The 18,393-nt window shown below is 39.5% G+C and overlaps 2 protein-coding genes across 2 annotated transcripts in view; one reads left to right on the top strand and one right to left on the bottom strand.

The window, feature by feature from the left end:
• slc75a1 (solute carrier family 75 member 1) overlaps positions 1-14,292 on the top strand; it is a 72,181-nt gene extending 57,889 nt beyond the window's left edge. The window contains exon 13 of the mRNA XM_076269738.1: positions 14,206-14,292. Coding sequence (XP_076125853.1) covers positions 14,206-14,210 — 5 coding nt within the window. The 3' untranslated portion in view covers positions 14,211-14,292. The remainder of the gene's footprint in view (positions 1-14,205) is intronic.
• Positions 1-16,429, bottom strand: part of ppef2a (protein phosphatase with EF-hand domain 2a) — a 29,911-nt gene extending 13,482 nt beyond the window's left edge. The window contains exons 1-15 of the mRNA XM_076269744.1: positions 15,767-16,429; positions 15,411-15,419; positions 15,162-15,289; positions 14,913-14,967; positions 14,653-14,828; positions 14,177-14,291; positions 14,047-14,093; positions 13,791-13,957; positions 13,659-13,695; positions 13,294-13,443; positions 12,733-13,095; positions 12,440-12,625; positions 8,233-8,375; positions 8,037-8,143; positions 2,435-2,598 (exon numbers count right to left, since the gene is read on the bottom strand). Of these exons, the coding sequence (XP_076125859.1) occupies positions 2,435-2,598; positions 8,037-8,143; positions 8,233-8,375; positions 12,440-12,625; positions 12,733-13,095; positions 13,294-13,443; positions 13,659-13,695; positions 13,791-13,957; positions 14,047-14,093; positions 14,177-14,291; positions 14,653-14,828; positions 14,913-14,967; positions 15,162-15,289; positions 15,411-15,419; positions 15,767-15,821 (1,902 nt within the window). The 5' untranslated portion in view covers positions 15,822-16,429. The remainder of the gene's footprint in view (positions 1-2,434; positions 2,599-8,036; positions 8,144-8,232; positions 8,376-12,439; positions 12,626-12,732; positions 13,096-13,293; positions 13,444-13,658; positions 13,696-13,790; positions 13,958-14,046; positions 14,094-14,176; positions 14,292-14,652; positions 14,829-14,912; positions 14,968-15,161; positions 15,290-15,410; positions 15,420-15,766) is intronic.
• Positions 16,430-18,393: the final 1,964 nt, after the last annotated feature.

Below are 18,393 nucleotides of genomic sequence, written 5' to 3'. Positions count from 1 at the left end.
TGGTGAATGTTTTCACGAGGATTTGCTTGGACTAATTCCCATGGAGGGGCGCACTACTGGTGAGATTTTATTCACCAAAATTGCTTCATTCTTTGAGGAAAACAACTTGGATTTGACGCACGTCAACATGTTGGTGACAGACGGTGCACCCTGCATGGCGGGCAGAGATCAGGGGCTTGCCGCGAGGTTGGCAGCCGTGGCTCCTCAGTTGAGATCGCTACATTGCCTCATCCACCAAAGCCTCCTGTGTGCCAAGCTCAGTGGTGAGTTAAAACAGACCATGGACTCAGTCATGGCAATCATAAACTTTATCCGTTGCACCTCCAGTTTACAGCACCGCCTTTTCCGCAAGCTGTTGAAGGACATGTCTGCTGAACATAACGATTTGCTCATTCACAATGACATTAGATGGCTTAGTAAAGGAAACGCATTGAAACGTTTTAATGAACTACGAGAGGAGATTCTGGTGTTTCTCCAGTCTTCGACATTGAAAAAAGCTGGCAAGTTTCTGTCTCTGATGGAAAATGATGAGTTTAATGCCGCTGTTTGCTTTTTGAGCGACGTTTTCCATCATTTGAACCAACTCAACATGGAGTTGCAGGGCAGAGGTACAGTAAAACAGCCGCGGAACTTGTGGAGAAACTTCATGCTTTTCAAAGAAAGCTCTCTCTTCTCTTCTGATCTTTGTCCTGGGAAGATGCTCCACTTCCCCACACTGAGGAAATCTGGCCTGCAAATTACTCAGCTGATGTCAACATTTATTGACGCATTGAAAAACAACTTTGCCACTAGGTTTGGTAATTTCAGCATCTCTAGTGAAGTGATGAGATTTGTGAAGGACCCTTTCTGTGTTAATGTTGAGACAGATTTTGCATTGAAAGGAAAGGAGGTGGTATCATCTTTGAATGAGAGGTCTTTGCAGCTAGAAGTCATTGACATTCAGTCGTCAGATGACTTGCGACAGTCATTTCAGCAGGCAGGTTTTGAAAAATTTTGGACCCATTTAGTCAGCCAAGACAAATTTCCACACTCAAGGCGTCTTCTGACAATGTTTGGCTCAACATACACATGTGAGTCATCATTCTCACACATGAATGCCATTAAAACTCACAATCGCATATCACTCACTGACCAGCATCTGCAACACTGCTTGCGCATTGCCCTGACAACATATACACCTGACTTTACTGCTCTTGCTAAATCAAAAACATGCCATTTCTCTCATTAGATGGCAAATGTTGGCAAACTACATGCAACGTAACATGATTCACCTCATTATGCACGTAATGTTTTTTTTTTCTTGATGTGATATGGCTCAGCTGGACTGAATATTGAGGTGTCTGGCTGATTCAAAGATACCAAAGAAGGAAAATTATTGATTGAATTGAATTTTCTCAGGTCTTAGCAAGGTTAAATGAGTGAAGTTTTGCCATGTTAAAGTGCCATGCACTGTTATGTTGTTTAATTAATCAGAGGCATATTATGCCAGTTTGTTGTTGGTTTTATTTTTCCATTTGTTGGTGTTGAAGTTGTTTGTCAGTTATAGCCTATGAATGTAATTCTAAATACCTACAGTAATATTGCTCACCTAAACTGAGTGACGTAATTTGCACCATACTATGCACTTTGGGTTTAGTTTTTGTTGTTTCCTGTCACTCAAATGAGTGCAATCTAAAATATCTGTGATATTGCTGGTGTCTGATTTATATTCAAAATAGACAAAAGTGAGAACAGCAGTAGTTCATGTGTGATTTTATGGGAGCAGTCTGTTTTATTTTTTTAGAAGGAAAAAAGTATGTGTTGTATTCAGTTAACCAATTAGCTGCATTTCTGTTTTAGAAAGGGGACAATTTGAATGTGCCATTTGAATTTGAACGTAACAATGCCTTGGGCCCCTGTGTCTTAATGCATCATGATGTGCATATGTTGTTCTGCATAAAAAATAGAATATATCGACTCATATATGTGTTAATTTCTTTATTTGTTACCGTGGTTAGTCATATTCTCCGGCCCCTTGTTTTCCTTCAGTTTGATGAACTGGCCCCAGTCCCAAAATAATTGAATAGCCCTGCCCTATAAGATCCAGCAGCAACATCAAACAGCCTGTCGGTATTTTGACAGTCAACGCATCTGAAGGAATCATCTTGCACAATTCCATTAGTAGGCTACTTGCTTTACTAAAAGCTGTGTGTGACTAACACCCCTGGGTGCAAGGTTTAATAATAGAGGGGCACATGGCGAAAAATTCATCACTGACTGGGTGTACGATATGAATAAGACTTGCGTCACGCTTTGCGCCATGTTGCGCCGGCCGGGTGCACGATAGGGCCCTTAGTTATTTCGCTAATGCGTTTATCCAATGCGAGAACAATCAAGGTACAGTGATAGTGAAATGGTAATGGAAAAGGTAATGGTTGCTTGTGGTTAACATTACCTCTACATTTGGGTCTTTTATGGAAAGCTCCTTGAACCAGCTGTGATAGTCAAGCATGTTGTTTGGAGTCAGAGTGACCAGTTGAGAACGAAGCATCCTCCAGGGTAAGTCCAGGTGCAACACCGTTCCTACTGCTTTGGCCCAGTTATTCAAGGAGATGAGGCCTGAATTAGTAGGAACAGAAACAAGTGGAAAAATGTTTATTACCCACCCACTCAACTGCCACTGCTTTAATTCCATCAGGACACAGGTACAGATCCCTAAGATACAGCAGGTCCCAATTTGTCAAACACCTGGTACCTGCAGCTATACTGTAGCTGCACTCTGCAGGCAAAAGTGGCCCAGGTCAGTGTCCAGGTCACCAGGTCAGACTTCTTCAGAAGTAGTGTGAACACTTAAATCTTGCTCAGATCTGATTTTTTCAAAATCAGATTTAGACCACTTCCATATGTGGTCCTGAATCAGACCCAGGTCTGTTTTTTTTTTCAATACAGCCGCAGACAACCAAGACTGATTTGATGGGACTTTTACGTCAATCTACATTGACATGTCACAATTATGCTCCGCGGGAGTTAGCTGATTTCATTGTTATTGTTCTTTTGTGCATTTCCAGTTCAGACTGGAATCTGATATAGGCCACATTTTAAAAGGTAATGTGAACAGCCAAACAATAAAATCGGATCAAAGCAAAATATCCGAATTGAGCATAAACACTTTGAATGCCGTGCCAGAGTGCCAGCAATCTAGATCATTTGTTGCCGATTTTTGTAGAGCCACAACATATTCTATGTTATGGACACATACTATGGCTGGTTTGAAAGGTGAGACATTTAGCTCTCAGTGGATACAAACCATTTGTTTCTACATGCCTCTGTTTCTGAAAAATCCTAAGCTAAACAGTGGCTAGTTTTCATCAAAATCCCTGTTTTTCTAGAAATGGAGATACAGCATATTTCATGAAATATGAAGTTTCCGGGAAGTGACCTGGTGAGACTGCCACCTAGTGATAAACCCACGAAAATGGCCTGGTTTTGACCTGACGTGCATGCGTCACTGATTCAACCCAAAGCGGCAACCATCAAAAGCCGAGTTATGATAAAATGTCCAGATTGTGCATTTACGGAGAGTTTTCGATCGTCATCTATTTCAGTTCTATTCATCATAGAGTTCCTAAAATCGCACATAAGGAAGGGGCTCTATATTATTATTTGAAACGCAAGTATGAAAACGCAACACGCAAGTAGATTTGTGGGTGGATCTTGGGCGCTGTTGCTATTTTACCGGCGGGATAAATGACTGTTGCGCCCAACGCAAATCTAAAATGGGGTGGTCTGAAGTAGCTACATTACTCATGGGTGTGGTTTGGGCGTAACATGCAATAAACCAATCAAAATCTCACAATCCTTTTAACAACAGGCGCGCTTGTTCCAGAGCGGATTGCTATTATGATGGCGGATTTGCCAGGAGCGGTTCTCGGCGCTATAAGCACTGTTCAGTTGGGAACAGTTTGCTATTGATTTTTCTTCTTGATAAAATGTAATACAGAAATGTCACAAAGACATACTTTCTGATGTTTTGGGATCACTTATGAATGCATTGTGATAGTTTTGCAATGTAATCTAACATTACCTCACTATAGACAATGCAAATCTTATATTTTCTAATTTATCTCATCAACACATCCGTGATTCGTGGAAATGTGTACGCTAGATGTATGCCTATTTTTTCTTAATGGACACCACACTGATTTCCCTCTTGTGGTAATATTTTTCCTTGTAATTAGAGTGCATGAAAATGCAATCTACTGTTATCCGATTTCTTCTTATTAGAGTGCATGAAAATGCAATCTACTGTTATCCGATTTCTTCTTATTATTCTTCTTCTAACGCTTTTTCTGCGTTTAATGCAGCTTCAACCGTTTAATGTAGAAACTTCATTCAAACTGTGTTACGTAGGTCTTACTTAGGACAGGTGGGGAATGTATTTTTCATATTTGTAACTTTTATAGTTTTTGAACTATTAATTAAAAACTATTAAAATTTCCCCCATAGACTTAACACTGGTGATTATGGCATCACAATAGGGCTCTTAGAATCCTATGCCAAGTGTTCCGGCCAGAGCCATATGGTTCCGGCCACCTCCAGCAACTGTCTGTCTCAGGCTTTAAGCATACAATCTGGCTCTCTTAAGACTACAGATCCTGTTCAACTGTTTCCTCTGCCCACAACTGTTTAAAAATAAAAGTCTCCACTACAATAATTCCCTATTAAATAATTTAACCATTTAAACTATCCAACTATTTAACTGTTCAACTATTCCAACTGTCAGTTATCATCAACTATGCCTCTAGCCTACTATATTAAACCACCACCTACCTAGCAACCAATTTAGCAACCATTGAAATTAAGCATCTATGTCAGTTTCCATAGCAACCAAGATGATTATACAAGCAAACCACTGTAGTAACTCCTTTATTTCTGATAGTAGCCACCATGGACACCCTAGCAACAACCTAGCAACGACTTCAAGTACCCTAGCAACAGCCTAGCAACCACATTCCATTAAAACCTAGCAACCAACATCATTAACCTAGCAACCAGCATAGCAACCACCATAACTACTCTAGCAACAGTCAGTTGTCATCAACTTTGACTCCCGTCAACTGTTTCCTCTGCCCAAAGCTGTTTCAAAATAAAAGTCCTCACTACAATAATTCCTTATGAAATATTTGAAACATTTAAACTATCCAACTATTTAACTGTTCAGCCAATCCAACTGTCATCATCAGCTATGACTCCCGCCAATTGTGTCCTCTGCCCACAACTGTTTGGCAGCCTGGGCTTTTCAGTCAACTAGTGTGATCAACTCCCAATCTACATTCAACTTTTAAACTGTCTACTTTTAAACTATCAACTTTTATTAAGCTGTGCAACCACCATGTCTGTCCTAGCGTCATTTTCATGCACTTGTAATTCCCTGGAATTACATTCTCTAGTTATGTATGGTTTGCAGAAATGGGAACAACTGCATCGTATAGATGAGAGGAGCGAAGTGTGGGTTGCGCAGCACAGGCAGCCAAGCAAACTTTTGTTAGAGCAGGAGAGAGAATAACAATGAATGGATGCAGCAAATACAGAAACTGTAACCAAGGCTACTTGCTGCTTTCTTTTACTATCTCTGGTTGCTGGTTAACAGAACATAATAAGCTGATTTAAGCTAATTCACTCACTCAAGACTTCAAGGCCATCATGGATATAAAATGTTTTTTTTAAAACAACAAAAGGATGGAGGGAACATTGCAAAGCTTGGAGTTATTTCAAGGCTTCAACAACAAGGTAGGCAAAATTGTGGTGCTTGTCAAAACCTCAGCGGAGCTGGAATAATGCTTAGGCTGGTGTTAAAGTGCACACAATGTTTAAAGCCATACACAACGGTAAATTGGAACAAAACTAAAGGTAACTTTAGCCTTTCTAGGGCTGTATAAAGTTGTCCAAATTAATAGGTCGTAATTAGGCGTTGTTATAGATATTGTTAGATATTGCATGTAGATGTTGTACTAGTAGTATAGTTTAGTCTAGTTTTTAGGTGACCAATGCACAAACAAAACAGAGAAACGGACAAATATTATCAATATATATCAATATGCGCTCAATGCAAAATAGGAAAGACAAAAGCGCACGTATACAAAGGTCAATTGCGCTGGAGTGCAAGATAGGGTCCAAGGTTTGTTAGAGTGTCTATTTTCGTATTTTGGATTATCAGACTCTATAACCTTGAACGCCAAACTTTACTGTCAAACGTTAATGTGAAACGTTAAGCCGGCTTCAAGGGCTACAAATAATACCGTCCCAAGGAAACGTTATTTGGAAGAAGAAAGCATCAGATTCCTTCTGACGTCTCTCAAAACTAGTGACTCAATGTAAAAGTGAGATTTTCTCAGATTACTTACGCTTGTACCTTTGTTCGAGTTATCAAGGAACTGCACAACATCGTTGTTGCTAGCCAACTAGCAAACAAATGTTTAAAAGAAAGCTGCCACCGACGAGCCGTCGCCGTGACACGATGCCTTCCCTCAGCTGTGCACCATGCCATGCACTAATGCAATCTCTGTCCCTGTTGCCTCTCCCCGGCCTCTGCTGAGAACCAAGCCTGCTCTGCTGGCCAGCTCCACTCCACACCAGCCTGAGCCATGGCGTAGGTCAGGACAGCCTAGATTATGTTTCTACACAAAAGCGTTCATAGGCAGTAAGCATTTGATTGGCAGTATGCATTTTGGATAACCAAAAGTCCTATGGGGAGTTTCCATAGGGCATTTTACAAAACGCATGAGCATACCTTGGCATATAATGGTCTAAAGTAGGTCGTTTTCATTCTATATTGATCTACTTTTGCACACAGCTTCACAAGACCTTATGCTAGGGCTCAGGTGTGTTTCTAAGTCATATCAAGTGATCCAGAGGGCTGAACTGTCGTCAGTTCAGAGATGCTAGTTATCGGGCAGAATGAGAAAACAATATCCTAGCCTCTATGACTCTGTGCCAGTACATCAGTTTTTCTGAAACGCAGTTGTTTTCCAAGAAACTACAGTGTCTCAGCTTTCCAAAGATGTCAGGCATTTGATTATAGGCCAAAGTATGTAGGAGCAATGCCCTCATAAGTGGATGATGTTCAATGCCGGGCAAAAAATTCAAAATGGGGCATAAGTATATAGGGCTACAACCATCATAATTACCCTAGCAACACCCTAGCAACCACCACTATAATGTGACCCTAGCAAACACCATAGCAACCAACATGATTACCCTAGCAACCAGCATAGCAACCACTTTATTTATGAGCCTAGCTCCACTCATCCATCTGGGATCGATCCATTGGAGAGGTGTTTCAGAAGGCTGGGCCTTATCAAAAATCCATGCATATGATTTGGATACGTCATATCTATGAAACTCCCACCCTGCGCCCTGATTGGCTCTACCATAAAATCTGGTGCCGAAATCACTCTCAATGGAAGCGATCCCAGATGGATGTGAGTGGAGCTAGGTGGAGCTAGGCAGAACGAAATTCATCTGGCGAGATTCAGGTTACTATTGCAATCCTTTTGGGAAACTGCACCTGATCAAGCCCACTCTTGCAGTTCCTCGGAGATGCAAGTCTAGTTTGGAATTGGGGTTGTACAGTAGATTAGAATACAACTCAAAACAAATAAAACACAGAACCCACCCCCACCCCACCACACACACACACTCACTCACTCACACTACAGCTTTGGATCAAAATCTACATATTTGACATTCTGAATGTCAATAGTAGTCTGAGAAGATAAATCCTGGTGTTGATTATGGAATTTAGCAGACGCTTTTGTCCAAAGTTTATATGAATGTTGTCTTTATCACTATAAGTAATTGCAAAAATGTAATCTGATTATAATACAGGATTTTTACACACAATAACTTTCATGTCACACCATATGACAATTGTAGTCAACAAATTAGTGAATAAATATGAATTCCAATACAAATGGGAGAGTCAGTACAACATGACAAAAAAACTTTTTTTCGGCTTAAAACATCAACTACCCTTATGCATTACAATAAATTGGTACCTGTGTTGTCTTCGTCGTATTCTTTAAAGGCTCTGAGGAGGTCAGTTTTATGTACAAACAGTTGCTCTCGCAGGGCTTTGAGAGCTGAGCGTTCTGTTCGACCCACACTGCCACAGTAAAAATAAAACAAAAATAACCCAATCAGTGATCACCTTATCACAATGAAATGTTGATAAAGAATACATAGAATAGTTACCTTTGCTTGAGGGTAAGTTCGCGTGTCATATCACTAGCTTGGTATTGAATGAGATAAGGCACTAGGTCTGGACCCAGTCTTATGTAGGCTCCACGGTTACTGCCAACCTCATAGTAGTTGGATGCAGAGAAAAGTGTAAGCACCTGTGTAAATAAAAACCAACACAACAATGTGTCCATGTACAGTGATGCACTTACAGTTGATAGTAATGAGTTTTGGGGTATTACAGATGACGTTAAAATTAATGACCAAAGAAGAACATACTGTATAATTTAGTCTTTATCTTGGATTTTAATTTATCAGTTATAAAAGGTTGTTTCACATTGATTAAAAAAAATGTGATTTAAATTTGAAATGAAGAATAACCCTAATGTTGAGGGAGAGTACAGAATAAGAGACAAATGCTATCTACAACCCCAAAACAGAAAACGTCGGGACAAAGTCTTAAATAATAATTAAAACTGAAAAAAATTAAACCCTTTTTGGTGTGTATTGCACTTAGAGACTATAGACTAACCTTTGTCTGATGTTTCACAAGATCAATTTTATTGTCTTTTCAAACTAAACACATATACGGTATGCATTTTGAGTCTTGCAACACATTCCAAAAAAAGTTGGGACAGGAAAACATTTGGCACTTTGTAACATTGCCATTTCCTTTCACAACACTCAAAAGACGTCTAGGGACAGAAGACACCAAGTGATTTAATGTTTCAGGTGGAATTTTGTCCCATTCTTCCTGTAAACATGTCTTGAGGTGTGCAATAGTATGAGGCCTTTGTTGTTGCATTTTACACTTCAAAATGTGGCACACATTTTCTATTAGGGACAGGTCAGGACTGCAGGCAGGCCAGTCCAGCACCCGCACCCTGTTCTTTCGCAGCCATGCCATGCCAGACCCTGTACTTGTTGCTGATAAGTCAAGTCAAGTCAAGTCAGATTTATTTTTAAAGCGCATTTAACATGCACATAGTGCAATCCAAAGCGCTCCAACAAACAAGACACATAACAAGACAAACGATGCCGGATGGAGCGGCGTAGTCGCCAGCGTGCCCATGACATCAAGACATACATTTAAAAAATAACAAATACAAAAAATGCAGGACGGAGCGGCGTAGTCGCCAGCGTACCCGTGACACGTGAAACATACAACATATGAAACATTCAAGACGGATAACAAACAAACAAAAACAAATAATAAAATAAATAATGAATAAGACATTTTAAAAAGAAAACTCATGTTAATTTAGTCCAGTTGGTTGCATCTAGTTAACGGCTGAAATAGTGCAAGGGCAATGATGAAGGCGCACAGCTGTGTCCAACCCGGAGGATTTAACGTTATCGTGGCAGTCTGGAGAGCACTGGAAGCAATGAACACTCTGAAGTCGTAGGTGATGCTACAGATCAGCAACTCGGTGAACATTGACAGCGACCATTTGTTGTTCAGTGAGATCGCTGTCGTCAGAGTTCTTCAAACTTGCTTCTAACGTTAACGTTAGCTTACTCAATCCAGACTCCAGGCAGCAGAGCATGGCACCTCGCAGGTCAAACCAGTGGTCGCGGCAGCGGCACATCACATATAGCCCTCCACAACCGTCCTGAGAAATCCCTTTCCGAAGCGCAGCGCCGTTCACGGATGGAGTACACCAGAGGCCCAGGACAAAAGCCAACGTCAACGTTAGCCATGGGTCAGCTCAGTTAACTTAACGTCACAGCATCAACAGACTTCTCAGCAAATAAAGGACTAAGAATAACACAAAAACTACCCAAAAATAATGCAAAAAAAGAGAGAATACATTTAACTAGACAAAAAATACAAAAAATAAACAGAACATCACATAAAATTACGAACATTACATAAAAACAAACAAAAACATAATGCCAGACGGAGTGGCGTGTCTCGCCAGCGTCCCCGTAACCTAGCAACAGTCTGGATGGTCAGATAACAGTCTGGATGGTCCTTTTCAACTTTGGTCCGGATCATCCAACATCCATTTAAAAAAAAACGTATTCATCCGACCATAATACACGTTTCCACTGTGTCATGGTCCATCCTAGATGTCTCCAAGCTCAGAGACGTCAACGCCGCTTATAGACACTGTTCAGATAAGGTTTCCTTTTGGTACAGTAAAGTTTGAAGTGGCATTTGTTGATGTAGTTTCGTATTGTGCTGCTTGACAAAGGTTTGTCAAAGTAATCCTGAGACCATGTGGTTATATCAGCTATGAAAGAATGACAATTCTTGATACAGTGCCGTTTTAGGGCACGGAGGTCACAGGAGTTCATCTTAGGCCTGCGCCCTTGCCCTTTACGCACTGAAATTGCACCAGATTTTTTAATGATGTTGAATACCGTAGAGGATGAAATATTCAAATCTATTCCTGTATCTGTCTTTGATAAACACTTTTTTTTTTTAACTTTTCAATAATTTTCTAACGTAGGAATATAGTTACTGGAAGTAAGAAATGCAGTGAAATTATGTCTGGTGTCAGCCTATTTGTGCAGGCTATGTCTTGGCAAACTGGTGATACCCGGCCCATCTTTGCTGCTAAATGACTAGGCCTTTCCTAGGTGCTGGTTTTATACCAAATCATGACTCTGATCACCTGTTGACATCAACTATTTCAAATCACACTGTTACTAAATTGTTTTACATCAATATAGCCCAAAATCTTAACCTGACCCTAGCCAGATGAATTTTGCTCCGCCTAGCTCCACTCATCAATCTGGAACCGATCCATTGAAGTGTTGCTTCAGAAGACTGGGCCTAATCAAAAAATGCTTGCATATGATTGAATAAGCCACTTGTCCGCCATCTATTGACGTGCTACTTCAACCACTCACATCGAAGCCAACCCGTGACGCTAATAACAGTCTCACAGTCGCTTCTACGCTATGTCACATCTATGAAACTCCCGCCCTGCGTCCTGATTGGCTGTACCATAAAATCGGTTGCAGAAATCACTCTCAATGGAAGAGGTCCCAGATGGATGTGAGTGAAGCTAGGCGGAGCTAAGCGGAACGAAATTCATCTGGCTAGGGTCAGGTTACCAAAATCTACCCTCCGTCCCAACTTTTTTTGAAAGGTGTTGCAGGCATCAAATTACAAATGTGCTTATATTTTCGATGACATTTTTTTTTTTTTTTCATTTTCAACATTTGTCTGTGTCCCTTTGGCAACTAAATATGAGTTTATGAGATTTGCAGATTATTACATTTTGCTTTATTCACATTTTACACAATGTCCCAACTTTTTCTGTTTTGAGGTTGTAAGTGCATTTGATAAGAATGTGTTACACAACAATTGCTCTGTTTACACTGGCTGCAGACACAACTCCCCATGCAATGTAACAGAATACTGTGTGATTGCAATATTGTCTTGGAATTAATCAATCCAATTTGACTTAGTTAGACAAATGATGGCTACATCATTATAGCCATTTAGCTTCTCACCACATTTTGCACTATCAAATCTGAGGATGTTATATAGGGATACTTGTTAATGAATTTAGGTTGCAGCACTGAGATGGACCCTTCTCAATCTATAGGTCTCAAAGATACCTCATGGCACTGGTATGTGATTACTTTTTGATGTGAGCAAGCAGAACTGATGACAACTATGACTGTTAATGTGACAATCACATTATTAAAAATAGACTTGGAGCAATGATTTACTGAGGAACTATTTTTTGTGGAGCATGCTTCAGGTAGCCCCACCTGCCCATATGGACCGCACGCGCCTGCTATGATCCAAAGATCCACCCCTTAACTATGATCAGAACACTAGATGCTGTGTCAGGGCCCACTGGAATTGGCATGACATTAATACTTATCTGTAGCTGTTGTCAAGAGCATTTGTCAACCGGACAAGCCCACGACCACAAAAATAAAATAACTGATATCTGCAACAGTTGGTGCTTCTAAGGCAGAGGCGGGAGCAGTATTTTTTGGACATTTGTGCATGCACATTGTAGATCAACATAACTTCCTGAGACAATACTGGTAGCCTACTGCGTCAATAAGAATGCAGGAAACTATAAGATGAATACAAACAGGCCATATCAGATCTTTTTGCAGAAATATTGCTTTCCACTATGGTATTCTGCTAAAATATGTCTATTTGCTTGAACTGGTCAAGCACTACTTTCCTTGCTTGTCCTGATGGAATGACACTGTCTCACAGTACACTGTGATCACAGTTCCTTACCTTGCGGTTGTGGCAGAATTCGTAGCCCTCCTGTTTGCACTCATGAGAACGGATGATTAGCTGGAGGTTGTGTCTGTTCAGAAATTCCTCAGTCACATTTGGCCCCCAGTAGCAACCTCCACCTCGCAGCTCATTGGGGAAACAGCCATCCTGAGACATTGGATCACTCCACAGCAGGTCCAGAATCTTAACGTCAGCACCAGATGATTATGATACAAAGCAGACTTGTTAGGCTGAGTTAAAGTGCACAGTATTTTACAATGGAATAGTAATAGAGAGTGAGTTGAATATACCTGTTTCCACTCCTCATTACTGACATCGGGGGCATCTGTGGAGTCTGAGTCTGATTCGGAGGGGAAGGAAGGCTTCAGGTCCCGATGAGAGCAACTGTATCCAGTTTGGAGGAATGCCCCCTGCCTCCGTCTGACCTCCTGCTCCTCTTCCACTGTTCGGTTCACTATGCCAGAGAAATCCTGAAGTGACCGTCGCTGAAAACTATCGCGAGGGCCAAAGGTTTTGCTGTATGTCACTGAGGCACGTCTCTTATTTTGCATACTCATGTTTGAAATAGAATCGTTGTCGAACTCAGAGTCCATGGAGGACTGTCCACCTGACAGAGTTGTCTTTTTCTTTGGAGGCCTTAGAGCTGACACATACTTAAAACAGAGAGTATACTTTTAGAGATGACATCCTTCTGTGCAGCCAACAATCTGTAGATGTGTTAGAAAGCTAGAGGAAACATATACTACACATACATATAATTAAACAGACTTTCCACAGCATACCATAACACAGCAATTTGTTTAGGCACCATGGAAAATATCATATTTTGTTTTATATTATCTTCTACTTACTTTGTGTCTGTCAATTCTTGTGATTAATGCCAGGTCAGTGGTATCAGAGATACCTCCATGAACAATCAGTACTCTCTGATCAATTACTGTCGCCAAGGGTAGCCAGCTGAAAATCTTCTGAAGAAGTTTCAAAATTCTTTTGCCATGAAGCTGTAAGATAACATTTCAGGAAAATTATTTTCAAGTATCTGAGTATACTGAAATAAATGAGACAGCCCAAGAGGCAACAGCTGACATTTACACACTAAATTCTCCATGGTATTGGTATTACATGGAATTATATGCTTGCTGATTCCATCAACTTCCTCCAGGCCAAGATAAATGAATGAAATACAAATAAATATGAAATACAAGTAAAAACATACCTTGTACTTTCCAAGTACCTCTTTTGTGAATCCATATCTAAGAGATACAGTAGATTTTGTACAAGTTCTGATTTTTGACATTCATTTAATTTATAATGAACATTTTACAAAGAAGTTTTAGTTATCTGATACCTTAGGTTGATTATATGGTCTTCGTGGTTCCCTCGATTGAGGTGCACATCACCAGGATACACAAGCAAAAAGGCAAAGAGGATGAGAAGAATCTCAATAGAGTCCTTGCCTCTATCCACAAAGTCTCCATTAAAAACATATGGTGTGTCCAGGGAAGGCATGCCATTCTAAAAGAATACATGACAATAAAATCATGCAGACACCTCATTTAATGTCCATATATTTGTCGTCTGATCTTTGTGAACATAAATGTTACCTTGTAAAATATCAATAACAAGTCCTCCAATTGCCCATGTAAGTCACCTAAAACATAGTTAAACACAAAACAGTTGATTTCAGTCCCATTAACTTTGGACTTGGATTTGAAAGGGCTTTTGGGCTCTTACCACAAATTGTGATCTCCTTGCTTTGACAGGTTGACACTCGGTTTATATTTGGCAATATTCTGAGAAGTTTCCAAGTATCAAGAAGAAGTTGAAGAACATAGCGAGAGTGAAGTTGCTGCAAGATGTCAGAGAAGACGCAGACATGAATCTTTTACATTAAACAATGTTTCTGTGGCAGCTGTTATTAATAAAAAAATCTGTCGTACTTGTTATTAAGAGCATTATCTCATGATATTATTTTTTAAGTCAAATTATTTTGGGTTTTCACAAAAGTCTACTACAACCCCTGGCAAAAAATATGGCATCACCACTCTTTGAAGATGTTCATTCAATTGTTTTATTTTATAAAACAATTCTTCTTTTAGAAGAAGACCAACCACAGAAATATTTTAAAGAGGAATGAGGAAGAGGATTGTTAGCAATGCATCTCATCTTTAGCGTTAATGTATTGGAAAATACTATAGAAACAAACATACTTGCTTGTTTTTGAAGGCTTCAACAAGGTCTGCTACCTGACTGACAGAGAGGGGGAAGGTGAGCCTTGGGCCAGAGTAAATATCAGGTACATCAATGTTCTCATAGGAGAAATACCTCTCCCATTCAACATCACGACAAACTTCATTTTCTCTGAAGATATGGGAAATTAGGTTCCCTGCAATAGAAGAGGAAAAGAAAGGAAATTTTGCAAGGTGTAGAGAAATATAGAGCTCTAAGTATTACATAGTAACTGACTTACTCTCTGTACTTGATGGTGTGAAGTTGTCCACGAGATAACCAAGGAAGTTATAGAGCTAGATCAATGGAAATTTATACACATGAGGAGGTGCCTAAATGTATATAGGTAAGTTTATCCATATAGCGTATTTGTATATGCACAGAGTGCAACCCAAAGCATTCTCATTTAACTATGTAAATGTGTACGAGCATGTTTTTCAGAAGAATTTAGAATAGTAATAATCCATAGCTATTTCGTTTTATTCATCACCTTGATCTGGTCCTGTTCTCCTGCATATTCCATAGATTGGAAAATATTCCATGTATATCGACGTCGCATCTCCATCCGTGCCACATACTGCCTATACCAGCGCTGTATCAGTACTGCTGCTCTCATAGCTATTAAGGCAAAACACAGCATTTATAAATACATACATTTAGCTTCAAACGACTGTCAAAGCCTGAAAGTATTTAATACATTAGTGAAAAACATTCAGGAACAATTAAATGTTTGTCTTACATGTGGCCGCTGGTTAATGTTGCATGGACGGGGAGAAATGGATTCAGATGAAAAAATAACTTCTTAGCAAATTTGGCAAATTTGCCATTAGAAAGAATAAATATATTGTCAAGTAAAAAATGTGTTTTGAAATGACATTTCAAAGTAAAACATCTTTTCATAGAACTTGTGTCTAAGTATTACCTGGGACTGCAATCAATGGCACATCTGCAACAGGTGAAAAGATAAGGTACAGTGTAAGTTGCTGGTTAGATAAAGCAATTGCTTATCTTTTATTTCTTTTTCTTATGTTTTTTCCACAGAATGCTAATTTAGAGAGGGTTAAATATTTGGCTAATCCTTTGTACGGTTGTTACCTTTTTCATCTTTTTTACTGCAGAATTCACTTGATTTTGTTACACCACATCCCATTTCTCCTCCTAGTATCCATAAAGTACTAAATGTGAATAACAAAACTCAACAGAGAGGCAGAAGAATACAATGACAAAAATGATTCACTGAGAATTTGAAAGATCAAACAGTTATGATGGACTTCCTGCTGCCGTAATGAGATACAAGACAGGACTAATCTCAACCCAGCCCAGGCTGCCCATGACCTTTCTGATTGGCCTCAATCCCCCTGGTTTACCTCACTGACGACATCAACTCCCTCTTATGAAGGCTTAACCGTTCATTTCCACGAGCTATGACTCCTCACTTAAGCTTGTGAAGTAAAGCATCTGCTATAACTAACTGGAACAATATTAAATAGCTGCAAACGTAACATTATTACAAATTAATGATACTGGATTCAATACACAATGTGGGGAAAATACCATCCCTCAAATAAAATGTTTTTCTACACACAGGTTTGTTCATACTGTACATCTTGCTATTTGTCTTTTATTCTACAAGAAACTTGAGAAGTTAATAATATCAACAACAAAAAAGTCTTCTTGGCAGAAAAAATGGTTACAAAATAACAATGGAGCTTAAATAACAGCTCTTAAAAACGCTGAATGCTCATTTAACTGAACATTTAAACATAAAAACTTACCTGATAACAGCAGCTTTTCTGTCAGCAAATGGTCTTGTCAGCTTTGTATCTCCCCATTTTCTCATGTAATTAACACAAATGATGTATTTTAAGCAATATCAACATATCCAGAGACCATGATGAGAGACATGTCAACAACTCCATTTGAGCGGTGGAAGAGGCTGTGCACATACAGACACTACTGCTGAACACATGGGTTACTTTAGATTATATACACTCTGGCTTCTGCGCTCTTCTGCCTCTTAAGGTAAACTAAGAGCATTTCTTCAAGTTGCTTAATTAAGATAACAATCTTTAAGTGGATTAGGGTAATACCATGATGCGGCTAGACAGCACTTGAAATAGAGACATAGCACTCTACCAAAGGGTGGGCTCTGGCAAAGGGACACACACACCTGCAAAAACATCCAATGAGGATCCCACTGTTAACATTTTTTTTAGTTTCTCTTTCCAAGTACTTGTTCTGTGGAAATCTTCTAGCATTTAGAGTTCATAACTGTGACATACACTTTTTGTCTAATTGCAAATTGCTCCTCACGGTCCTCTAGGTGTTCATTTAGTGACCTCTGGTGTCCATGCACAGTTCTGCCTCTGTACATGTAAATGGCACACAAATAATAGTGGCTCAGACCATAAGCAATCTCAGCCAACCAACACAGTGCTTCAGATCTGTAGCACCTTTCAGTAAAAAGACCACATTTATAATACGCTGGTAGCATTGTGTTGTGAGTATGCACAGCTCTTCTGCTGAAAGCTTGTAAAAGTTATGACAAAGTAAAATTCTATTGAAATACTGAGCAACTTGCTTTGGCAAATAGCCTTTTGCTTTATTTATGTTTATATAAAACTATATTTGGCATTTCAGCAGTGTTGATTTTCCCCAATAGACCTCTGAAGTTCACCTACAAAAAAGCTACCATCTTTGTCCATATAAGGATATCTGGTATCTTGAGATTTTTCCTATGGGAAAATAACATGGGGATTTTGAATTATCGCACCTGTTAAACTCTTTGCTCAACGCGCTTTTGTCCTTTGCCTTCGAATGGATACTGTGACATTAAGACGGCACACTTTGACTTTTACTACCCGAGAGCTAACTTGCAATGCAACTTGCCATAGGTAGTAAGCATCAAGCATAGTCTATAACTTAACTTAAACAAGGTCTTCAATATCACAAGAATCTTAAATACATTTCCAAATTACAATTTACAACAACATTGACCAGTACACTAGGCTGTTTAAAGGTGGGACATTGCTTTAGTAGCTTGGGCAAGATCACAGGGGAACCTGAACAATTTTTTCTTTCTGTGTAATTTATCTTAATCTTAGTGTGATTGTGAAATGTATATGTGTGATTGTGAAATGTATCAGTTCAGACATAAATTTGAGGCATTTAACGCTTTGAAATCAACCACATAGTTGAATGCAAAGATGATCAAGATAACAGTGCAATGTTACAACTGGACCTAATTAGCAATGGGGGAAAAAACATACAGTGCATACAGGTCTCACAGTTGATGTCAGAGTGAAAAGCAAGTCATTACTATTTCCACATTTACAAAAAACATCTAGAGTGTCAAGAAATATGTGAACTCTTTGGAATTGGAATGTCAAGGTGCTCTTTGGCAAACTTCCAGCACACCACAATATTCAAAGCAGTACTGGAGAGCAGTACTTCCTCTATGGTGTCCTTCTATGGACACCCTCCCTATTCAATGTTTTTGCTAAAAGAGAGATTAACCAGTTCCAATGACTCCGTCAATCCATGCATTGAACTGCTACTCTCTTCTTTTAGTACTGTCACAGTACTAAGTCATATCCTTAAATAGACAATATTTTGATGGGGGGGGGGGGGCTTTCAAGCTTTATAAAAAGATCAACAATTCTTTGTTGTAGGTCTTCTGAGATATTTTCCTTGCAAGGCATGGTTCACATCGGAAGATGCTT

The sequence above is a fragment of the Alosa pseudoharengus genome, unplaced genomic scaffold (genome assembly GCF_046254945.1).
Source record: "Alosa pseudoharengus isolate Yale_2024_CS ecotype anadromous, Long Island Sound unplaced genomic scaffold, YU_APseudo_1.1 YU_APseudo_1.1_scf_6, whole genome shotgun sequence".
Classification (NCBI taxonomy): domain Eukaryota; kingdom Metazoa; phylum Chordata; class Actinopteri; order Clupeiformes; family Clupeidae; genus Alosa; species Alosa pseudoharengus.
This window is presented reverse-complemented; position numbering and strand designations above follow the sequence as displayed.